Source organism: Vipera ursinii (assembly GCF_947247035.1).
Source record: "Vipera ursinii genome assembly, chromosome: 2".
Classification (NCBI taxonomy): domain Eukaryota; kingdom Metazoa; phylum Chordata; class Lepidosauria; order Squamata; family Viperidae; genus Vipera; species Vipera ursinii.
The window spans coordinates 17,906,808-17,924,761 of NC_139513.1; the positions used below are offsets into that span (position 1 = coordinate 17,906,808).

The 17,954-nt window shown below is 43.0% G+C and overlaps 1 protein-coding gene across 1 annotated transcript in view; it reads left to right on the plus strand.

The window, feature by feature from the left end:
• The window catches only part of LOC310636105 (complement C4-B-like), an 89,136-nt gene that overhangs the window by 55,118 nt on the left and 16,064 nt on the right, over nucleotides 1–17,954 (plus strand). The window contains exons 26-33 of the mRNA XM_083355632.1: nucleotides 1,929–2,085; nucleotides 2,721–2,861; nucleotides 5,290–5,461; nucleotides 9,007–9,194; nucleotides 10,916–11,077; nucleotides 11,412–11,471; nucleotides 14,806–14,899; nucleotides 16,443–16,614. Of these exons, the coding sequence (XP_083211758.1) occupies nucleotides 1,929–2,085; nucleotides 2,721–2,861; nucleotides 5,290–5,461; nucleotides 9,007–9,194; nucleotides 10,916–11,077; nucleotides 11,412–11,471; nucleotides 14,806–14,899; nucleotides 16,443–16,614 (1,146 nt within the window). The remainder of the gene's footprint in view (nucleotides 1–1,928; nucleotides 2,086–2,720; nucleotides 2,862–5,289; nucleotides 5,462–9,006; nucleotides 9,195–10,915; nucleotides 11,078–11,411; nucleotides 11,472–14,805; nucleotides 14,900–16,442; nucleotides 16,615–17,954) is intronic.

Sequence of the window (17,954 nt, forward strand, 5' to 3'; positions counted from 1 at the left end):
ACCAATTCTTAATAGCCTCTTTGTCTTTTAGTCTCTGGAAAACTAGGGGACGATACTACATTCGTGTCCGGAACACTAAAGTGCTTCCAAGTTGAGAGGATTAGCTGGTGACATCACTGTTGCCCGGCGGCGTGTGTGTGTGTGTGTGTGTGTGTGTGTGTGTGTGTGTGAGGGACAGTTGGGGGTGTTGTTTAAAATATAAATTATTGCAGTCTTTTTCTTATTTTCTTCTTGTGATAACACAGGAGCATAAATATCTGACAGTGGTTTGTTAAAAGAACCGTGGTTTAATATACAATATGAAACAACAATATTCAAGGAGCATACAGAATGCAAGATAGTCAGTTATATTCAAACTGTTGAAGTGAGCAAGCAGGTTCCAACTGCTATTCTCCACAGGCACAGTCTCTTAAAGGGATACTACCCCCAAATACTCTGGTGACTCATTCTCTATATATCACTTCTGCCGGTCAGCCACTAAATCATAATTACCTTGACAGGGGCCTCCTTTCATGTTCCTGTTGAGTTGCCCACTGAAGTGGCACCCATCTGTTCATGGTCACACACTTTCAAATTGCGGGATTGACAAGAGCTGGAGTGAGTGACAGGAGCTCACCCCATCATGCGGCAACCGGGCTTCGAACGCAAGCCTGCCAATTGTTAGCCCAGCATCTCAACCATTAGGAAGGGTCCTAGGCTGAGATATCTTTTAGGGTGGGATAGGAGGATCCTAGAATGAGATATACCACTTTAATACCACCTTATATACCAATCAAGCATACTGGGTTTGGGATGTGTTCTTCAATTGGCCAGCATCGTTTGAGTCATCAAGCATCTAGAGAGCATGCCCACTAATTATACATGTGCCATGTAACAGTTGTTGATGATGATGATGTTATCTATTCAGCCATGTCTGACTCTTGGCAACTCTTTGGGCCAAGTCTGTCCCACATCTTCTGATCTTTCACTTCTTTGAGTTGTTCTATGCCCTGGCTGGTGTCAGCTTTGATGGTGTCTGGCCACCATGTTCTTTGGCAGCCTGGTTTCTTTTTACCAAACCCTTCCAAACAGACAGTAATTGTTTTCTCCAGCGAGTAACAATCAGAATAGAGCTGAAAGGGACCTTGGAGGTCTTCTAGTCCAACCCCCTGCTCAAGCAGGAGACCCTAAACCAGGGGTCAAACTGCTGACCCGTGGTCCGGATTACATCATAGCAAAATCGTGCCCACCCCATTGCCGGCAATGGCAAAAAAAAGTTGCGATACGTCGCAACACGTCACGTGATGTTGCAAGTTTGACACCCCTGCCCTAGACCATCTCAAACAAGTGACTGTCCAGTCTTTTCTTAAAAACTTCCAGTGATGACGCAGCCACAACTTCTGGAGGCAAGTTATTCCACTGATTCATTGTCCTCACTGTTAGGAGGTTTCTCCTTAATTCCAGGTTGCTTCTCTTCTTGACTAGTTTCCATCCACTGCTTCTTGTCCTGCCCTCTTCGTATCGTCATCTGATATCATATATCATATGATATCACATCACATCATATCCTATATCATATCAGTTCATATCATCCCCTAATAATCTTAGCATTAACTTGTCAATGACCAATTGAATATTTAGGAGGTGTGGTTTGTACATTATAATGAGCTTACGAGATATTAAAGTTCTACCTTCTAGGCCTAGGGGATTCTCCTCTGTAGTCCGTCTGAGATGAGTCTTCTCAGAATTTCATGTTCTTGCTTGCTACTTCAAGGGAACTAGGATCAGTAATCAAAGGTACCCCTTGTTACCAAAAACAATTATTCAGAGAGGCCCTGTTTCTCCTGCTCCCATCACACCAGCCTCCCTTTTAAACCGGGTTGCCTGCTAGCGTCCCCATCCACACTTCCAGGAGTCATGAGAGTTTACTCATTTCACTTTTGCTTCAGGCTCACAGCTTTTGTGCTGAAGGTTTTGTCGCTGGCTCAGATGTACCAGGAGGTGGATATTGCCGGGATCCGGGGATCGGTGCAGTGGATTCTGGAACAGCAACAGAGTGATGGTTCTTTCAGAGATTCCCACCCTGTCTATCACCGGGAGATGCAGGTGAGGTCTTGGGCCCCTGGTTTAGCTCATTTCTCAATTTCTTTTTGCACACATACAAAGGAGACTCTTGTTAAGGATTGTTGTGCAGAGGGCTCCTTGTGCTACCAAGGAGTTGCATAGACAAGGAAGGGTACTAAGAGCAGTAAGAGTCACACAGTAACCACAAGAGTACACTGAGTTGTAAAAGCAAAAAGTATTTTACTTTGAGGTTGTGTAAGAACAAAAATGCACGGTCAAAAATAATCAGTCCAGGTCATACACAAAAATAACAGTCCAAGTACAAATCCTAATACAAAGTCTTCTTACCGGTCCAGAGGTCAAATACACAGTTGTACAGGTTTATCACAGTAGTAAACCAACAGTACAGCAAAACAGAGCAAAAACAGTAATAGTAGAGAGCAGTGAATTCAGAGAGAGAGAGAGAAGCTATGTTCCTAGCTCCCTCTTATGGCCATGAGAACACTTACACACCCATTGACCAATTAACATCTTAAAGTCACAATATCATGGTTAATATATTTTCAACCCAACATTATAGGCTCTCACCATATGCCTAACAACACTTGTGCCTCAAAATTCAGCACGGTGTTCTGGTCCTCCTTGAGCTTTTCTTTGTTTTCCCCCCTTCTCCCCAGGGTGGTGTGGGTGGCGTCCGTGAGGGAGTCGCATTGACAGCCTTTGTCACCCTCTCGCTGAAGCAAGCTTTGCCTTTATACAAACCCAAAGAGGAGGAAGAAGAGGCAGAAAGACAGAAGCAGGAACAGCTGAGCCGACTGGTATGAGGCCCCCACTGTGCTTTCCCATGTGAAAATGTTGCTATATAGGGCGTGGCATCCAGGACTCTGAAAATCTCTACTTTCCCCTTCAAAAAAACAAAAAAAGGAAACAAAGTTACTAGTCCTCATGAGTGTTCCAGCCAGCGGGCAGTTTGCATGTACTGCTAAAGCGTCAGTGGAATTACAGGTAGTCCTCGACCAAAATGGAGCTCAAACTTCCTGTTGCGAAGCGAGGCGTTTCTTAAGTGAATTTTGCCTTATTTTACGACCTTTCTTGACCCTGGGGATGCTACAACAGTCATATGTGTGAAAAACACTCATAAGTCACTTTTTTCAGTGCCGTTGTAACTTTGTATGGTCACTAAATGAACTGTTGTAAGTCGAGGACTACTTGTACGTACTTATGCATGAGAGCTTGGTACAGTAAAATGGTTAACTTTTAGACGTCCCTGGTTTAAATCTTATTAAATAAAATATCTTTTACTGATCCCTCTCCTATATAGAAAAATTGGCATTGGAGACTCCATTCTCAAGTAAAGCTCATTTCTCAGATATGTTCTCTTTGATTGGGGAACTCCAATCTTATGCACACTAGAAGGAATCTGCCCCATGTTACCCATTACAAATATTACTCCCTTTTATTAATTTTTTTTAATGGTTGGATTTTTTTAACCAGCCTGTTAGAAAGCCCACATTTCTTTGCACATTAGCTAACCTTATTTGTGTAACTTTCCATGATATACACACCGAGCTTTTTTAACATATCCATTTCCCTTACAATGCTTTTTTTTTTTGGTACAATGAGAAAATTCTTGCTTCTTTTGTTTAAACCAGGGGTCTCCAAAGTTGGCAACTGTAAGACTTGTGGAGTTGAACTGGAAGTCAACTGGAATTCAGCACAGCTGGCTGGGAAATTCTGGGAGTTGAAGTCCACAAGTCTTACGGTTGCCAAGTTCAGAGACCCCTGGTTTAAACAAAAAAATTCCAGATATGCTTCACCCCAAAGATGTACACCATTTCTCCAAATACATGCATTAATCTTTTTTTTGGTGAGATTTTTTTTTTGCCAAAGAACGATGCCCTGCTTAACATTTCCAGCACTGCCATAGCACAATCTGTGCTAGCGAATTGTGCCAATCCCCTTTCACAAGTGCTCTACTGCCCCCACACACTATTTTCCCATTTCTGTGGAGGAATTCCCTTTTTCTACAGCAGTGTTTCTGAACCACAGCAATATTAAGATGTGTGGACTTCAACTCCCAGAATTCCTCAGCGAGAATTCTGGATTCATCATCCATCAGTCCATGCTGCCTGGGGAACTCTGGGAGCTGATGTCCACACATCTTAAAGTTGCTGAGGTTCAGAAAAAACTGCTCCACAGATCAGCAGCAAGAAATACTGTACAGGTAGTCCTGGACTTATGGCCACAATTGAGCCCGACATTTCTGTTGTTAAGCGAGACATTTGTTAAGTGACTTTTGCCCCATTATACGGCCTTTCTTACCACAGCTGTAACTATGAACCAGTTGCCAAGCATCTGAATGTTGACGATGGGGCTGCTGCAATGGTTGTAGTGTGAAAATGGTCATAAATCAGTGCTATTGTAACTTCAATGGTCACTAGACGAATTATTGTAAGTCGAGGACTATCTGTAATGTGTAAATAAGATGTGTAATGTGTAATAACAGGATTTTTTAATTTTTTAACTTTTTGTAATTGGGTTTTTAATCAGAGTTATAGGGGTTTTAGATTTTAATTAAGGATAATTTAATCTATTTTAATTGTTATTAATTTTTGTATCATGATGTTGTTTTTATTGCCTTGTGAACCGCCCTGGGTCCTGCGGGAGAAGGGTGGTATATAAGTTTAATTAATAATAATAATAATAATAATAATGTTTATGTTTGTTTTATGTTTTATTTGATTTGTATACCGCCCTTCTCCCTAGGGACTCAGGGCGGTTCACAGGGCATATATAAATAACGATACAAAGTTAAAAGGAAATTAAACCAGTGCCCAGTTAAAAAACAATAATATAATACTAAAAACACCAATTTAAAAACCCATAATCCCCCATCAGGCCAGACCAGCTAATTCAAATAAGTGGGTCTTCAGGCCGCGACGGAAGGTTCGGAGGTCTGATGTCATCCGGAGCTCCACCGGCAGTTGGTTCCATAATGCCGGAGCGCCCACAGAGAAGGCCCTCCCCCTGGGGGCCACCAGTCGGCATTCCCTGACCGGAGGCACCCTGAGGAGGCCCTCTCTGTGTGCACGTACTGGGCGGAGGGAAGTTTAATAATAATAATAATAATAATAATAATAATAATAATAATAATAATAATAATAAAAAACCTGGGATAACCCAAAGGCCACAAGACATGAGTTGGAGGTCCCTAACCAGCTCCAATGTAATTTCCTTCTCTTCCAGGAAAATAGCTTGGAACGTGCAATGGCGTATCTTGCCAGATCCCTGGATGAACAGTCTCTAGGGCCGTACCCTGTAGCCATCAGCAGCTACGCCCTCGCCCTCTCTTCTCAGGACAAATCCGCCATTAAACATGCTGGCAGCCGCCTAATGGAGCTTTCCTCAGAAGATAAAAGTATTCTCACTCTTCCTTCTAAAATATCTGGGATTTTGTGTGTGTGTGTGTGTGCGCGCGCGCGCGTGTGCATTGTGGGAAATTTTATATCAAAATACATTTTATTTTTTATACTGTTTCCATCTTCCCTCAAAACATTAACAAAATCCGTAACGTTCTGAGAATCAGCGTCTCCACTAGATAATTGACAGTCAAGCTGAAACTAAATTAATCAAGTAAAAATGGCAAACGGGAAAGAGCAACTTTTGCTTCCTCAAACCCCCAATAGGTTACCCAGGCCTAATCCACATATCAAAGGTTAAGGTCTGCAAACGCAAATAGAGTTAAATGTCCATGGAGATTCTCAGTCATCCAGGTCAAGGTGCTTTTTTTTTCCACAAGGCAACTGGACTTTCTTGTTTTTCTTTGAAGATGTTTCGCTTCTCACCCAAGAAGCTTCTTCAGCTCTGACTGGATGGTGGGAAATGGGAGGATTTTGTTACTAGATCAACAGCGGCAGTGATTCATTTAACAACCGTGGCAAGAAAGGTGGTGAAATGGGCCAAAATTCACTTAACACGTGTCTCATTTAGCAATGGAAAATTTGGGCTCACTTGTGGTCAAATCAGAGACTACCTGTATTAGATACATTCACCACCTTGAATTACAGTATTTATAAAAATAATGTGTATAATACATATGCACATACTGTACACATACACATACACATTAGGGGACTGGAGGCTAAAACATACAAACAACAGTTGCTGAAACTGGCTATGTCTAGTAGTTTAATGAAGAGAAGGATGAGGGGAGACATGATAGCAGAATTCCAGTATTTGAAGGACTGCTACAAGGAAGAGTCAGTCTATTTTCCAAAGCGCCCGAAGGCAGGACAAGAAGCAACGGATGGAAACTAATCAAAGAGAGAAGCAACCTAGAACTAAGGAGAAACTTCCTGACAGTGAGAACAATTAACCAGTGGAACACTTGTGAATGCTCCAACACTGGAAGTTTTTAAGAAGAGACTGGTCAGCCATTTGCCTGAAATGGTATAGGGTTGGACTAGATGACCTCCAAGGTCCCTTCCAATTCTAATTCCTATTCTATTCCATTCTATTCTATTCTAATTTTTATTCTATTCTATTCTATTCTATTCTATTCTTATTCTAATTCTAATTCCTATTCTATTCTATTCTATTCTAATTTTTATTCTATTCTTTTCTTATTCTAATTCTAATTCCTATTCTATTTATTCTATTCTAATTTTTATTCTATTCTTTTCTTTTCTTATTCTAATTCTAATTCCTATTCTGTTCTATTCTATTCTATTTATTCTATTCTAATTTTTATTCTATTCTTTTCTTATTCTAATTCTAATTCCTATTCTATTCTATTCTATTCTATTCTAATCTTTATTCTATTCTATTCTTATTCTAATTCTAATTCTAATTCCTATTCCATTCCATTCCATTCCATTCCATTCCATTCTATTCTATTCTATTCTATTCTATTCTATTCTAATTTTTATTTTATTCTATTCTTTTCTTATTCTAATTCTAATTCCTATTCTATTCTATTCTATTCTATTCTATTCTATCCTATTCTATTCTATTCTATTCTAATTTTTCTTCTATTCTTTTCTTATTCTTATTCTTATTCTAATTCTAATTCCTATTCTATTCCATTCCATTCCATTCCATTCCATTCTATTCTATTCTATTCTATTCTATTCTAATTTTTATTCTATTCTATTCTTTTCTTATTCTACTTCTAATTCCTATTCTATTCTATTCTATTCTATTCTATTCTAATTTTTATTCTATTCTATTCTTTTCTTATTCTAATTCTACTTCTAATTCCTATTCTATTCTATTCTATTCTATTCTATTCTATTCTAATTTTTATTCTATTCTTTTCTTATTCTAATTCTAATTCCTATTCCATTCCATTCCATTCTATTCTATTCTATTCTATTCTATTCTAATTTTTATTCTATTCTATTCTTTTCTTATTCTAATTCTAATTCCTATTCTATTCTATTCTAATTTTTATTCTATTCTTTTCTTATTCTAATTTCTATTCTATTCTATTCTAATTTTTATTCTATTCTTTTCTAATTCTAATTCTAATTCTAATTCCAATTCCTATTCTATTCTATTCTATTCTATTCTATTCTATTCTATTCTATTCTATTCTATTCTATTCTATTCTATTCTATTCTATTCTATTCTATTCTATTCTATTCTATTCTATTCTACATATATGCATGTACCTATACCTATATATAGATCTAACCTCCCTCAATTCCTGCAGAGAGACTGAGGCGAATCAGATGCCCCACTAGGACTGATTTTCTGCCCTCAGTTCACTGCTGACCACTGACAATCACACGGACATATTTTCACTTGGACACTCTAACCCCAACATGGCCTTCTGGGTGTCTTGATAATGCCTTCATCAACTGTTTAACCGAGTTTATCCCTCTGGCTGCGTTCACCCCGTCTTCTCTTTCTTTCCACCTTTCCCAGCAACAGGGACTTCTCAAGGGAGTTAAGTCTTTTATTTATTTTATTTATTTTATTTATTTTAATTCCATTTATATCCCGCCCTTCTCCGAAGACTCAGGGTGGCTTACAAGCTTAGCAGTAGCCTTCATTCTATGTATATGCCTGCTTATTAGGGCTTTCACACACACCCCAAGCGGCATTATTACAAAGTCAGCTTATTGCCCCCAACAATCTGGGTCCTCATTTTACCTACCTCGGAAGGATGGAAGGCTGAGTCAACCTTGAGCCTGGTGGGATGCGAACCTGCACTAATTGCAGGCAGCTGGTGTTACTTAAGGAGGCATTAGCCCACCAAGTAGAGAAGGGCATAGCCTGCTCCACCAAGGCTCTTTCCACTTTTCCCAGCAACAGGGACTTCTCAAGGGAGTTAATGTTTGATGTGTCCAAAATAGGTTGCAGGTAGTAGCCCTCGACTTACAGCAATTCATTTAGTGACCCTTCAAAGTTACAATGGCACTGAAAAAAGTAACTTACAACCGTTTTTCCCATGACCCCGTTGCAGCATCCCTGTGGTCATGTGTTCAAAATTTGGATGCTTGGCAACTGGCTCATATTTATGACCGTTGCAATGTCCAGGGGGGTCATGTGATCTCCTTTTGCGACCGTCTGACAACCACAGTCAACGAGGAAGCCAGATTCACTGAACAATCACGATACTAACTTAACAGCTGCAATGATTCACTTAACAACTGTGACAAGAACGGTCGTAAAATGGGGCAAAACTCACTTAACAAGTGTCTCATTTAGTAACAGAAATTTGGGGCTCAATTGTGGTCGTAGGTCAAGGACTACCTGTAATTTGAGCCTGGTTACAGTATTTGTGTTTCAAGTGAGAACCTCTGGATGGATTTGTTCTGTGAACCATTGGATTGTTTAATATCTGCAAGAAATGAATGAATGAATGAATGAATGAATCAATCAATCAATCCAAAAATACCTATAAGCATCTCTTCTGCTTTGGCCTTAAATTCTGTTCTCTCATTCTTGGCTTTCAAGACAGCACCATGATATATTGGTTAGCGGATGAGGACCATCGGACAAGGGTGCCTTCAGCTATCTCAGTGGAGGCCACAAGCTATGCCCTTCTCTACTTCTTGAAGCAAAATGATTCTGCAACAGCTAGCAAGATAGCTAAGTGGCTGACCGAGCAGAGGAACTACGGAGGAGGATTCAGATCAACACAGGTACTGGCTGCTGTGACCCAACCCTTGCTTATCAGAAAAGGAGCAGTGAAAATGCAGCAACAGCCAAAAAAGCCAATGTAATCTTCAGCTGCACTAGCAGAAGGATAGAATCAGGATCATGCGAAGTTCTAGTACCATTCCCTAAAGCTTAAGTAAGACCACACATGAAATAGTGCACCCAGTTCTGGTCATCACAATAAAAAAATGGGATGTTAAGACTCTGGAAAGAGTGCAAGGAAGATCAACAAAGATGATTAGGAGGCTGAAGGCTAAAACATACGAAGAACTGTTGCAGGAACTGGGTATGTCCACTCTAGGAAAAAGAAGGACTAGGGCAATGATGGCGAACCTTTTAGAGACCGAGTGCCCAAACTGCGACCCAAAACCCACTTATGTATCGTCGGGTGCCAGGTGTGTGTGGCCCATTGGGTGGGTGTGGCTGCGGTGGTAACGGCAGACTGGGTGGGACTAAAAAGTTCAACCAATTAATTCCAACTTTGCCAGATCTTTTTTTTTCCTGTGAGAAGTTGAAATTGATTGATTGAACCTTTTTTTTGTCAGCGGAGGCCTAAAGCGAAAAGGTTTTATAAAACCAGGCTGAAGGCCTAGGACTGGGGCAACGTCACACGGGCCAACAGAGAGGGCTCTGCGTGCCACCTGTGGCACCCCTGCAATAGGTTCGCCACCACGGGCCTAGGGCATGATAGAAGCATTCCAATATTTGAGGGGCTGCCACAAAGAAAAAGGGATCAAACTATTTTCCAAAGCACCAAAAAAGCAAGATAAGAAACAATGGTTGGAAATTAACCAAGGAGAGAAGCAATGTAGAACTAAGGAGAAAATACCTGATAGTAAGAGCAATCAACCAACGAAATAACTTCCCTCCAGAAGTTCTGGGTACTCCATTATTTTTATTTTTATTTTATTTTAATCCCATTTATATCCCACCCTTCTCCGAAGACTCAGGGCAGCTTACAATTTTTAAGCACAAACCAATGTGCTTAGCAGTAGCCTTCATTCTATGTATATGCCTGCTTATTAGGGCTTTCGCCCCCCCCCCCAAGCGGCAACATTACAAAGTCAGCTTATTGCCCCCAACAATCTGGGTCCTCATTTTACCTACCTCGGAAGGATGGAAGGCTGAGTCAACCTTGAGCCTGGTGGGATGCGAACCTGCACTAATTGCAGGCAGCTGGTGTTACTTAAGGAGGCATTAGCCCACTGCTCCACCAAGGCTGAAGGCTTCCAAAAAAAGAGACTGGACAACCATTTGGCTGAGATGATACAGAGTTGTGTATTTTCTATGTGGGTTCTCCTAAAACAGACATGTCAAACACAAGGCCCGGGGGCCGGATCCGGCCCGCGAAGTGGTTTCATGTGGCCCGCGAAGCCATCCTGGAAACAGTGAGGGAACGGCCCCCACTGCCTTGGCCCTGGCCCAGAGACCCTCCTTCTGCCAGAGACCCTCAGATCTGTCCCACTCCTGCCCAGGCCCCCATAGGCACCCTTGATGAGAACGATGTAGAGCTGGCCACGCCCACCCAGTAGGCCATACGCACTCTAGCCACGCCCACCCAGTAGGCCACGCCCACCCTGGCCATACCCACCCGGCCCCCTGAGGGCAACCGCAATGCTGATGCGGCCCTCAATGAACTTGAGTTTGACACCCCTGTCCTAAAAGGTGCCAGAGTACTGATTTCTGTGGTGGCTTCTCTTCCCAGGACACAGTGGTGGCTTTGGAAGCCCTTTCCGCCTACTGGATCAGCACCTTCCACCAAGAAGAAGGGAACGAACTAACAGTATCTCTTTCTGTCCCTGGAAAACACTTGCCTATTCAGATTTTCATTGGAAGATCCAATGATCCAGTCCAGGAAGAGCTTCAGGTATTCACGTTGAGATGGCTGTTTACATGATGAGGAGTGGAACGTGCAAATGGGTATATAAACCCATCCAGCCAACTTTGGCAAACGCTGATTTAAATAATACTGATAGCCACACTCAAATGGCTGATGTTGCAATTTTTGTGTGGGTATAAAAAAAAAAAGTGGGGACATGTTTTGCAATTAGGTTTCAAACTGTCTTTTGTATTCATGCGTTTGCAAGGAGATTTATACGTACAGCACACGATTTTTGTCAAAGAGTTAGGCTGCTCTTTTTTTAAGGACAGTGCTATTTTTGTTGTTATTATGCAACGTAATTCTGAGTTTTTTCCTTCAGTTTTCTTTGGGACAAGACATCGACGTAAAAGTGCAAGGAAAAGGGAAAGGAACTCTGACGGTAAGTAATTTCATACTACTATTATATATTGAATGATGTATTGAATGATGGCTACTACGGCTTTTACCAAGATTACAGAGTGACTTAATGGCTTTTTTCTCTTAGCCTCATAGCAGGGCTGAAAAATAGGTAGTTCGTTCATTTTAGTGACCATTGGAAGTTACAATGGCACTGAAAAAAGTGACTTATGATCAGTCTTCACACTTACGACTGGTCACACGATTAAAATGCCAGCACAGCAAATGCAAGCACATGTATTTATGATGTCCCAGAGTCATGTGATCGACATTAGTGAATTTCCCAGCTGGCGTCCAACAAGCAAAGTATGGGGGAATCTGGATTTGTTATCAGCTGTGTAATTCACTGAACAACTGCAGGGATTTCCTTAACGACTGTGGCAAGAAAGATCATAAAATCGGTGATAACCCACTCAGCAACCGCCTGGCTTAGCAATGGAAATTTTGGTCCCAATTGTTTTTGTAAGTCGAGGACCATCTGTAACAATGAGACAGTGTGTTTGGCCAAAGCACAACAGGGGAGTTTGGTGATGCTAACAATTAATGGTGGAGTCGCAGGTGATCTAGTTTTTTTTCTGAAATCCACCGGCCTCCGGTCCCTTTTAAAAAAATGGGAAAAAGGATTCTATGTGTAACCATCAAGTTCATTTGCTAAACCTTAGTCCAGGGGTGTCAAACTGCCAGCCTACAGGCTGGAGGCTACACCAGGAAATTGCACCCACCCCATTGCCGACAATGGGGAAAAAGCTCTGATAGGTTGTGCGGTATCACGTGACGTCGGAAGTTTGACATGTCTGCCTTAGTCCCAGGATAGTTCAGGGCAAAGAAAGATCCTGTTTTAGAAATGAGTTGTTTATAGCTTGTACTTAATAAAGAAGATGCGAGTCAATGAATGGCATGCAACATGGTTTGTTTTGAGCTAACACACCTGGCTTAGCTGAGGCCTCAGTCAAATTCCCTTTATTGGGAAGATACTTTCTTCCCACAATGGAGATGAAAATAGAAAGTTTGTGTTCAAAACAAGAGGCTCAGACAGTTGGGGATTTGAAATCATCATCATCATCATCATCTGCAACATAACACCCTGGACTTAACAATTGTCGATAAGAAAGACAAAAAAAGTCTGGATAGTGGACCTGGCAGTGCCTGGAGACAGCAGAATAGACGAGAAAGAACTGGAGAATTTAACAAAATACAAAGACCTACAAACAGAAATAGAAAGACTGTGGCAAAGGCAAGCAAGGGTAGCACCAATATTAATAGGTGCCTTGGGTGCAGTCCCAAAACAACTGGAGCACCACAACACCATTGGCACTGACAAATTCGCCATTAGACAATTGCAAAAGGCGGCCTTACTAGGAACTGCTTCCTGCAACAATATCTGTAATACCATCAAACATCCACATCTGCCTATCCCAGGTCCTTAGTAAGGACTCGATAGGTAGGCAAAAATACCAAATCCAGTCCGAACATCTGGCTGACTATGCGATGATTGATGATGATGATGATGATGATGATGATGTTGGAAGGGACCTTGGAGGTCATCTAGTCCAACCCCCTGCTCAGGCAGGAAACCCTATACCATTTCAGACCAATGGCTGTCCAGTCTCTTCTTAAAAACTTCCAGTATTGGAGTACTCACAGCTTCTGGAGGCAGGTTGTTCCACTAATCCAGACATGTCAAACACAAGGCCCGGGGGCCAGATCCGGCCCGCAAAGTGGTTTCATGCGGCCCGCGAAGCCATCCTGGAAACAGTGAGGGAACGGCCCCCATTGCCTTGGCCCTGGCCCAGAGACCCTCCTTCTGCCAGAGACCCTCAGATCTGTCCCACTCCTGCCCAGGCCCCCATAGGCACCCTTGATGCGAATGATGTGGAGCTGGCCACGCCCACCCAGTAGGTCATACGCACTCTAGCCACACCCACCCAGTAGGCCACACCCACCCAGGCCATACCCACCCAGCCCCCTGAGGGCAACCGCAATGCTGATGCGGCCCTCAATGAAATTGAGTTTGACACCCCTGCTAAGCAATTGTTCTAACTGTAGAAAAATTAAATGGTCTTCCCAAGGGTGCTTTTCCGAAAGGCAACTGGACTTTGTTTCTGCTTGAAGACGTTTTGCTTCTCAACCAAGGAAGCTTCTTCAGTTTTGACTGAATAGTGGAGGAAGGAAGGATTTATATTCCTTGCAATCATCTGGTCGTTAGCGCTCTTTCTGAGGCACTTGGAGGTTCACCTGTGCCTCTGTGAGGGATAGAAATCCTTCCACCATCCACCGTTCAGTCAGAACTGAAGAAGCTTCTTTGGTTGAGAAGAGAATCCGTCCTCAAGGGAAAACAAAGTCCAGTTGCCTTTTGGAAAATGCACCTTTGGGACAACCATGGCCTGAATGACTGAGAATCTCCATACACAATTAAATGGTCAACAATCACAGCGCGCTCCTTTTGATTGGCCGAAACTGAGGGCAAGGCAGAAAGAAAGACAGTTAAAGAGTAAGAATCCAACTTAGATTCTACCAAATAATTTTTCCTCAGAGTAATGGGAAAGTCTGCACCTGCGGCATTTCTGCTGGATGTGCATCTTTTTTTTATTGAAAAGTTTTTCAATACATTTTATCTTTAACAAACCAACCCCCCAACCCCCTCCCCCCCTTCCCAACCCAGCCCAACCCTCCCCCCCTCCCCTTCCCCCCTCCCCGACTTCCCAGAGCTAAATACAAGGTATAAAAGTAAAAAACACTCATAAACTACCATATGCTAACTACAATAAGCTATTAGGTCTATCGCCCTTTAGCTCGTATAAAGATGTGCATCTTATGAGGACGGAAGGGTCCTTAATGCAGGAATCAGTAGTTGGGGGGGGGGCGAGAGCAGAAGGGATGTTTCCATCCCTTGAAAGGACGGATGTTTTGCTTCCCTGCATTTGGGATGCCTCTCCAGTCTTACACCAGTCAAAGTACAAAGGGTGCCACCAGGGCTAGGCTTTGAAGGAGATGTCCACAGCTCCTGCTCAGCAGGGAACTTAAAACATCAGGAAGCTGGAGGGCCACAGCTGGAAACATAGATGCAATGTCCAGCTAAGGAGGCAGTGGGATTAATACAGTACATCTGGGCCTCTTTTGGAATAACTAAAACCATAGGTAGTTTCTCCGTCCTTCCAGCACAGCTCTTCTCGACCTTGGCAACTTGGCTGGGGAATTCTGGGAGTTGAAGTCCGCCCACCTTAAAGTTGCCAGGGTTGAAAAAACATTGTTCTGGCACTACTTCGCGGCATCACTCGGGAGAGGGAAAGCTTATCTCCTCTTCTTGATCCTCCTAGGTACTCAAGCAGTTTCATGTTTTGGCTGTCCAGAACACCACCTGTCAAACCCTTGGGCTAGAAGTGACCGTGAGCGGCTCCGTTCGCCGAAATGGTACGTCGGGCATTGGGGACTGTGGGCTTTTTTGATCATTGATTGGTGGGCTTTTTAAGACGAGATTGGACAGCCAATTGTCTGGAATGGTATGGGGGGGGTCTCCTGCTTGTGCACAGGGGGTTGGAGTAGAAAACCTACAGAGTCCCTTCCGACTCCGTTATTCTGCAATTATCTTCTAGTCCAGGGCTTTTCAACCTTTTCACCCATTGTACCACTTTTAGGATATGGCAACATCCGAGTACCACCAGTCGCCTAGGCTTGTGCGGTGCTGCCACCGGTTCAGCTCATTCCCCTCCCCCGCCACCACTTTTCTAGGATGGTCGTGTACCACCTGCCAGGTGCCAATGTACCACAGGTGGTACCCGTACCACTGGTTGAAAAGCCCTGTTCTAATAGTCCAAGCAGGGGACCTTGTATCATTTCAGCTGTCCAATCTCTTCTTTAAAACCTCCAGTGATGGAGCAGCCACAACTTCTGAAGGCAAGCCGTTCCGATGATTAATTGGCGTAATTGTCAGGAAATTTCTTCTTAGTTCTAGGTTTCCACCCACTGCTTCTTGTCCTTCCTTCAGGGGCTTTGGAAAATAGGTTGACCCCCCCCTTCTTCTCTGTGGCAGCCCTTTAGATATTGGAACACTGCTATTCTGTTACACACACCCCGTCCTTCTCTTCATTAAACTAGACCAGTGGTGGCGAACCTATGGCACGGGTGCCAGAGGTGGCACTCAGAGCCCTCCCTGTGGGCATCTGCGCCATGCCTCGGAGGTGGCAACTGTCTCTCTTCAACCAGCTGCTCTCCACAGGTGACCACACCCACCTTGGCCACACCCACCCAATCTTCCATGACCACCACAGCCACACCCACCCAGTAGGCCACACCCACCCAGTAGGCCACACCCACCTGGCACCCAACGATAAATAAGTGGGTTTTGCAGTTTGGGCACTTGGCACTACAGGGGCACCTGCTGCCGGTGTCAACTTCCCTTCGTCCTGTGCGCTCCCACAGAGAAAGCCTCCTCAGGGTGCCGTCAGTCAGGGATTGCCGGCTGGCAGCCCCCAGGGGGAGAGCATTCCCTGTGGGCGCGCCAGCCCTTTGGAATCAACTGCCTGTTGAGCTCCGGATGGCTCCAGACCTTCGCTCTTTCCGCCGTGACCTGAAGACTTGTTTGTTTGAACAGGCGGGCCTGGACTAAGGGTTTATTTTTAACTATTTATTGTTGGGGCTAAATTAATTTAATTTATTTTTAATTTTTGTATGTTGTATTTTATCGCCCTGTACACCGCCCTGAGTCCTTTTGGGAGAAGGGCGGTATAGAAATTCAATAAATAAATAAATAAATAAATAAATAAATAAATAAATAAATAAATAAATAAATAAATGGTTTGCCATCACTGAACTAGACGGATCCAGTTCCTGCAACTGTCCTTCCTATTTGGCGTGTGCCCTTGCGAAAGCAAATGTGTTCCGTACTTCCCAACGCCAATGGTCTGTGCTCTGTGTAAAAGCCTTGTTAACATTTGCCTCTCTTTCCTTACCGCAGCTGAAGTGGATGATTACTATTATGAATATGAAGATGATCTTCCGCCCACATCACAACCTGCTAACCAGCCATTGTCACGGATTGAATTATTTGACGCCCGGCAGCGCCGAAGGAGGGAGACGAAAAGCACCAAAGAGTCAAGACATGACGTCACCTACGAGGTCTGCTTCTGGTAAGTTGTTGTTGTTGTCAGAATTGTTAAGAGTGGGCTTGCAATAAGCAGTGGGCTATTTGACAGGTACATTTTTATATTTTTATATTATTTTTATAGTTTTATAGCTTTCTAGTTTTATACTTTTATTTATAAAGGTTTGATTTTTATTTGCTTGTTTATTATTTATTTATTTTGAGGGGTTTATTTATTTACTTCTTGCTTTCCCACTTTTGTTGTTTTTTTTTTACAAATAGAGGTGGTCCTTGACTTACAGCAGTCTGTTTAGCGACCATTCAAATTTACAACATCCCTGAAAAAAATAGTGACTCATGACTGTTTTTCACACTTACAACTATTGTAGCGTCCCTGTGATCAAAAATTCAGATATTGGCCATTGACTCATATTTATGACGTTTGTGACATGCAGTATCCTGGGGGGGGGGGGAACCATGTGATCCCCTTTTGCGACCTTCTGACAAACAAAGTCAGTGGGGGAAGTCAGATTCCCTTTACAACTGAGGGACTAACTTGTAACTGTTTTAAATAAATAAATTTAAATAAAATAAATAAATTTTAACTAGAAAGGAAGGTCCTACATTTAGGCAAGAAAAACCAAATGCACAGGTACACTATGGGTGGTACCCGGTTCAGTAATAGTAATTGTGAGAGGGATCTTGGAGTCCTAGTGGACAATCACTTAAATATGAGCCAGCCGTATGCTGTAGCTGCCAAAAAAGCCAACGCAAGGAGAGAAGCAACCTAACACTAAGGAGAAACTTCCTGACAGTTAGAACAATTAACCAGTGGAACAACCTGCCTCCAGAAGCGGTGAATGCTCCAACACTGGAAGTTTTTAAGAAGAGACTGGACAGCCACTTGTCTGCAATGGTATAGCAGGGGTCTCCAAACTTGGCAACTTTTAAGACTTATGGACTTCAGCTCTGAGACAATTCTGGGAGCTGAAGCCCATAAGTCTTAAAAGTTGACAAGTTTGAAGACCACTGTGGTATAGAGTTTCCTGCCTGAGCAGGGGGTTGGACTAGATGACCTCCAAGGTCCCTTCCAACTCCGTTGCTCTGTAAGTAAATGCAGCCCCCCCTCCCCCTTTTCTGGGAATCCAACCTACTACATTCTGCCACATGGCCACAGGTCAGGGCTACTTTTACGTGAACTAGTAGGGGTGTTTTCCGAGACATTTTTCTCAAGTTACTTTCTTGGCTGTGCTCTGGTCCCTCTTATCTGACTGTGTCTTAGTAGTGGCTCTTCCTCCTGCCCTTCCAGGCCATTCCTTCTTCCCTCTATTACAGGGGTCTCCAACCCCCAGTCTGTGGACCAGTACTGGGCCGTGGCATGCCAGC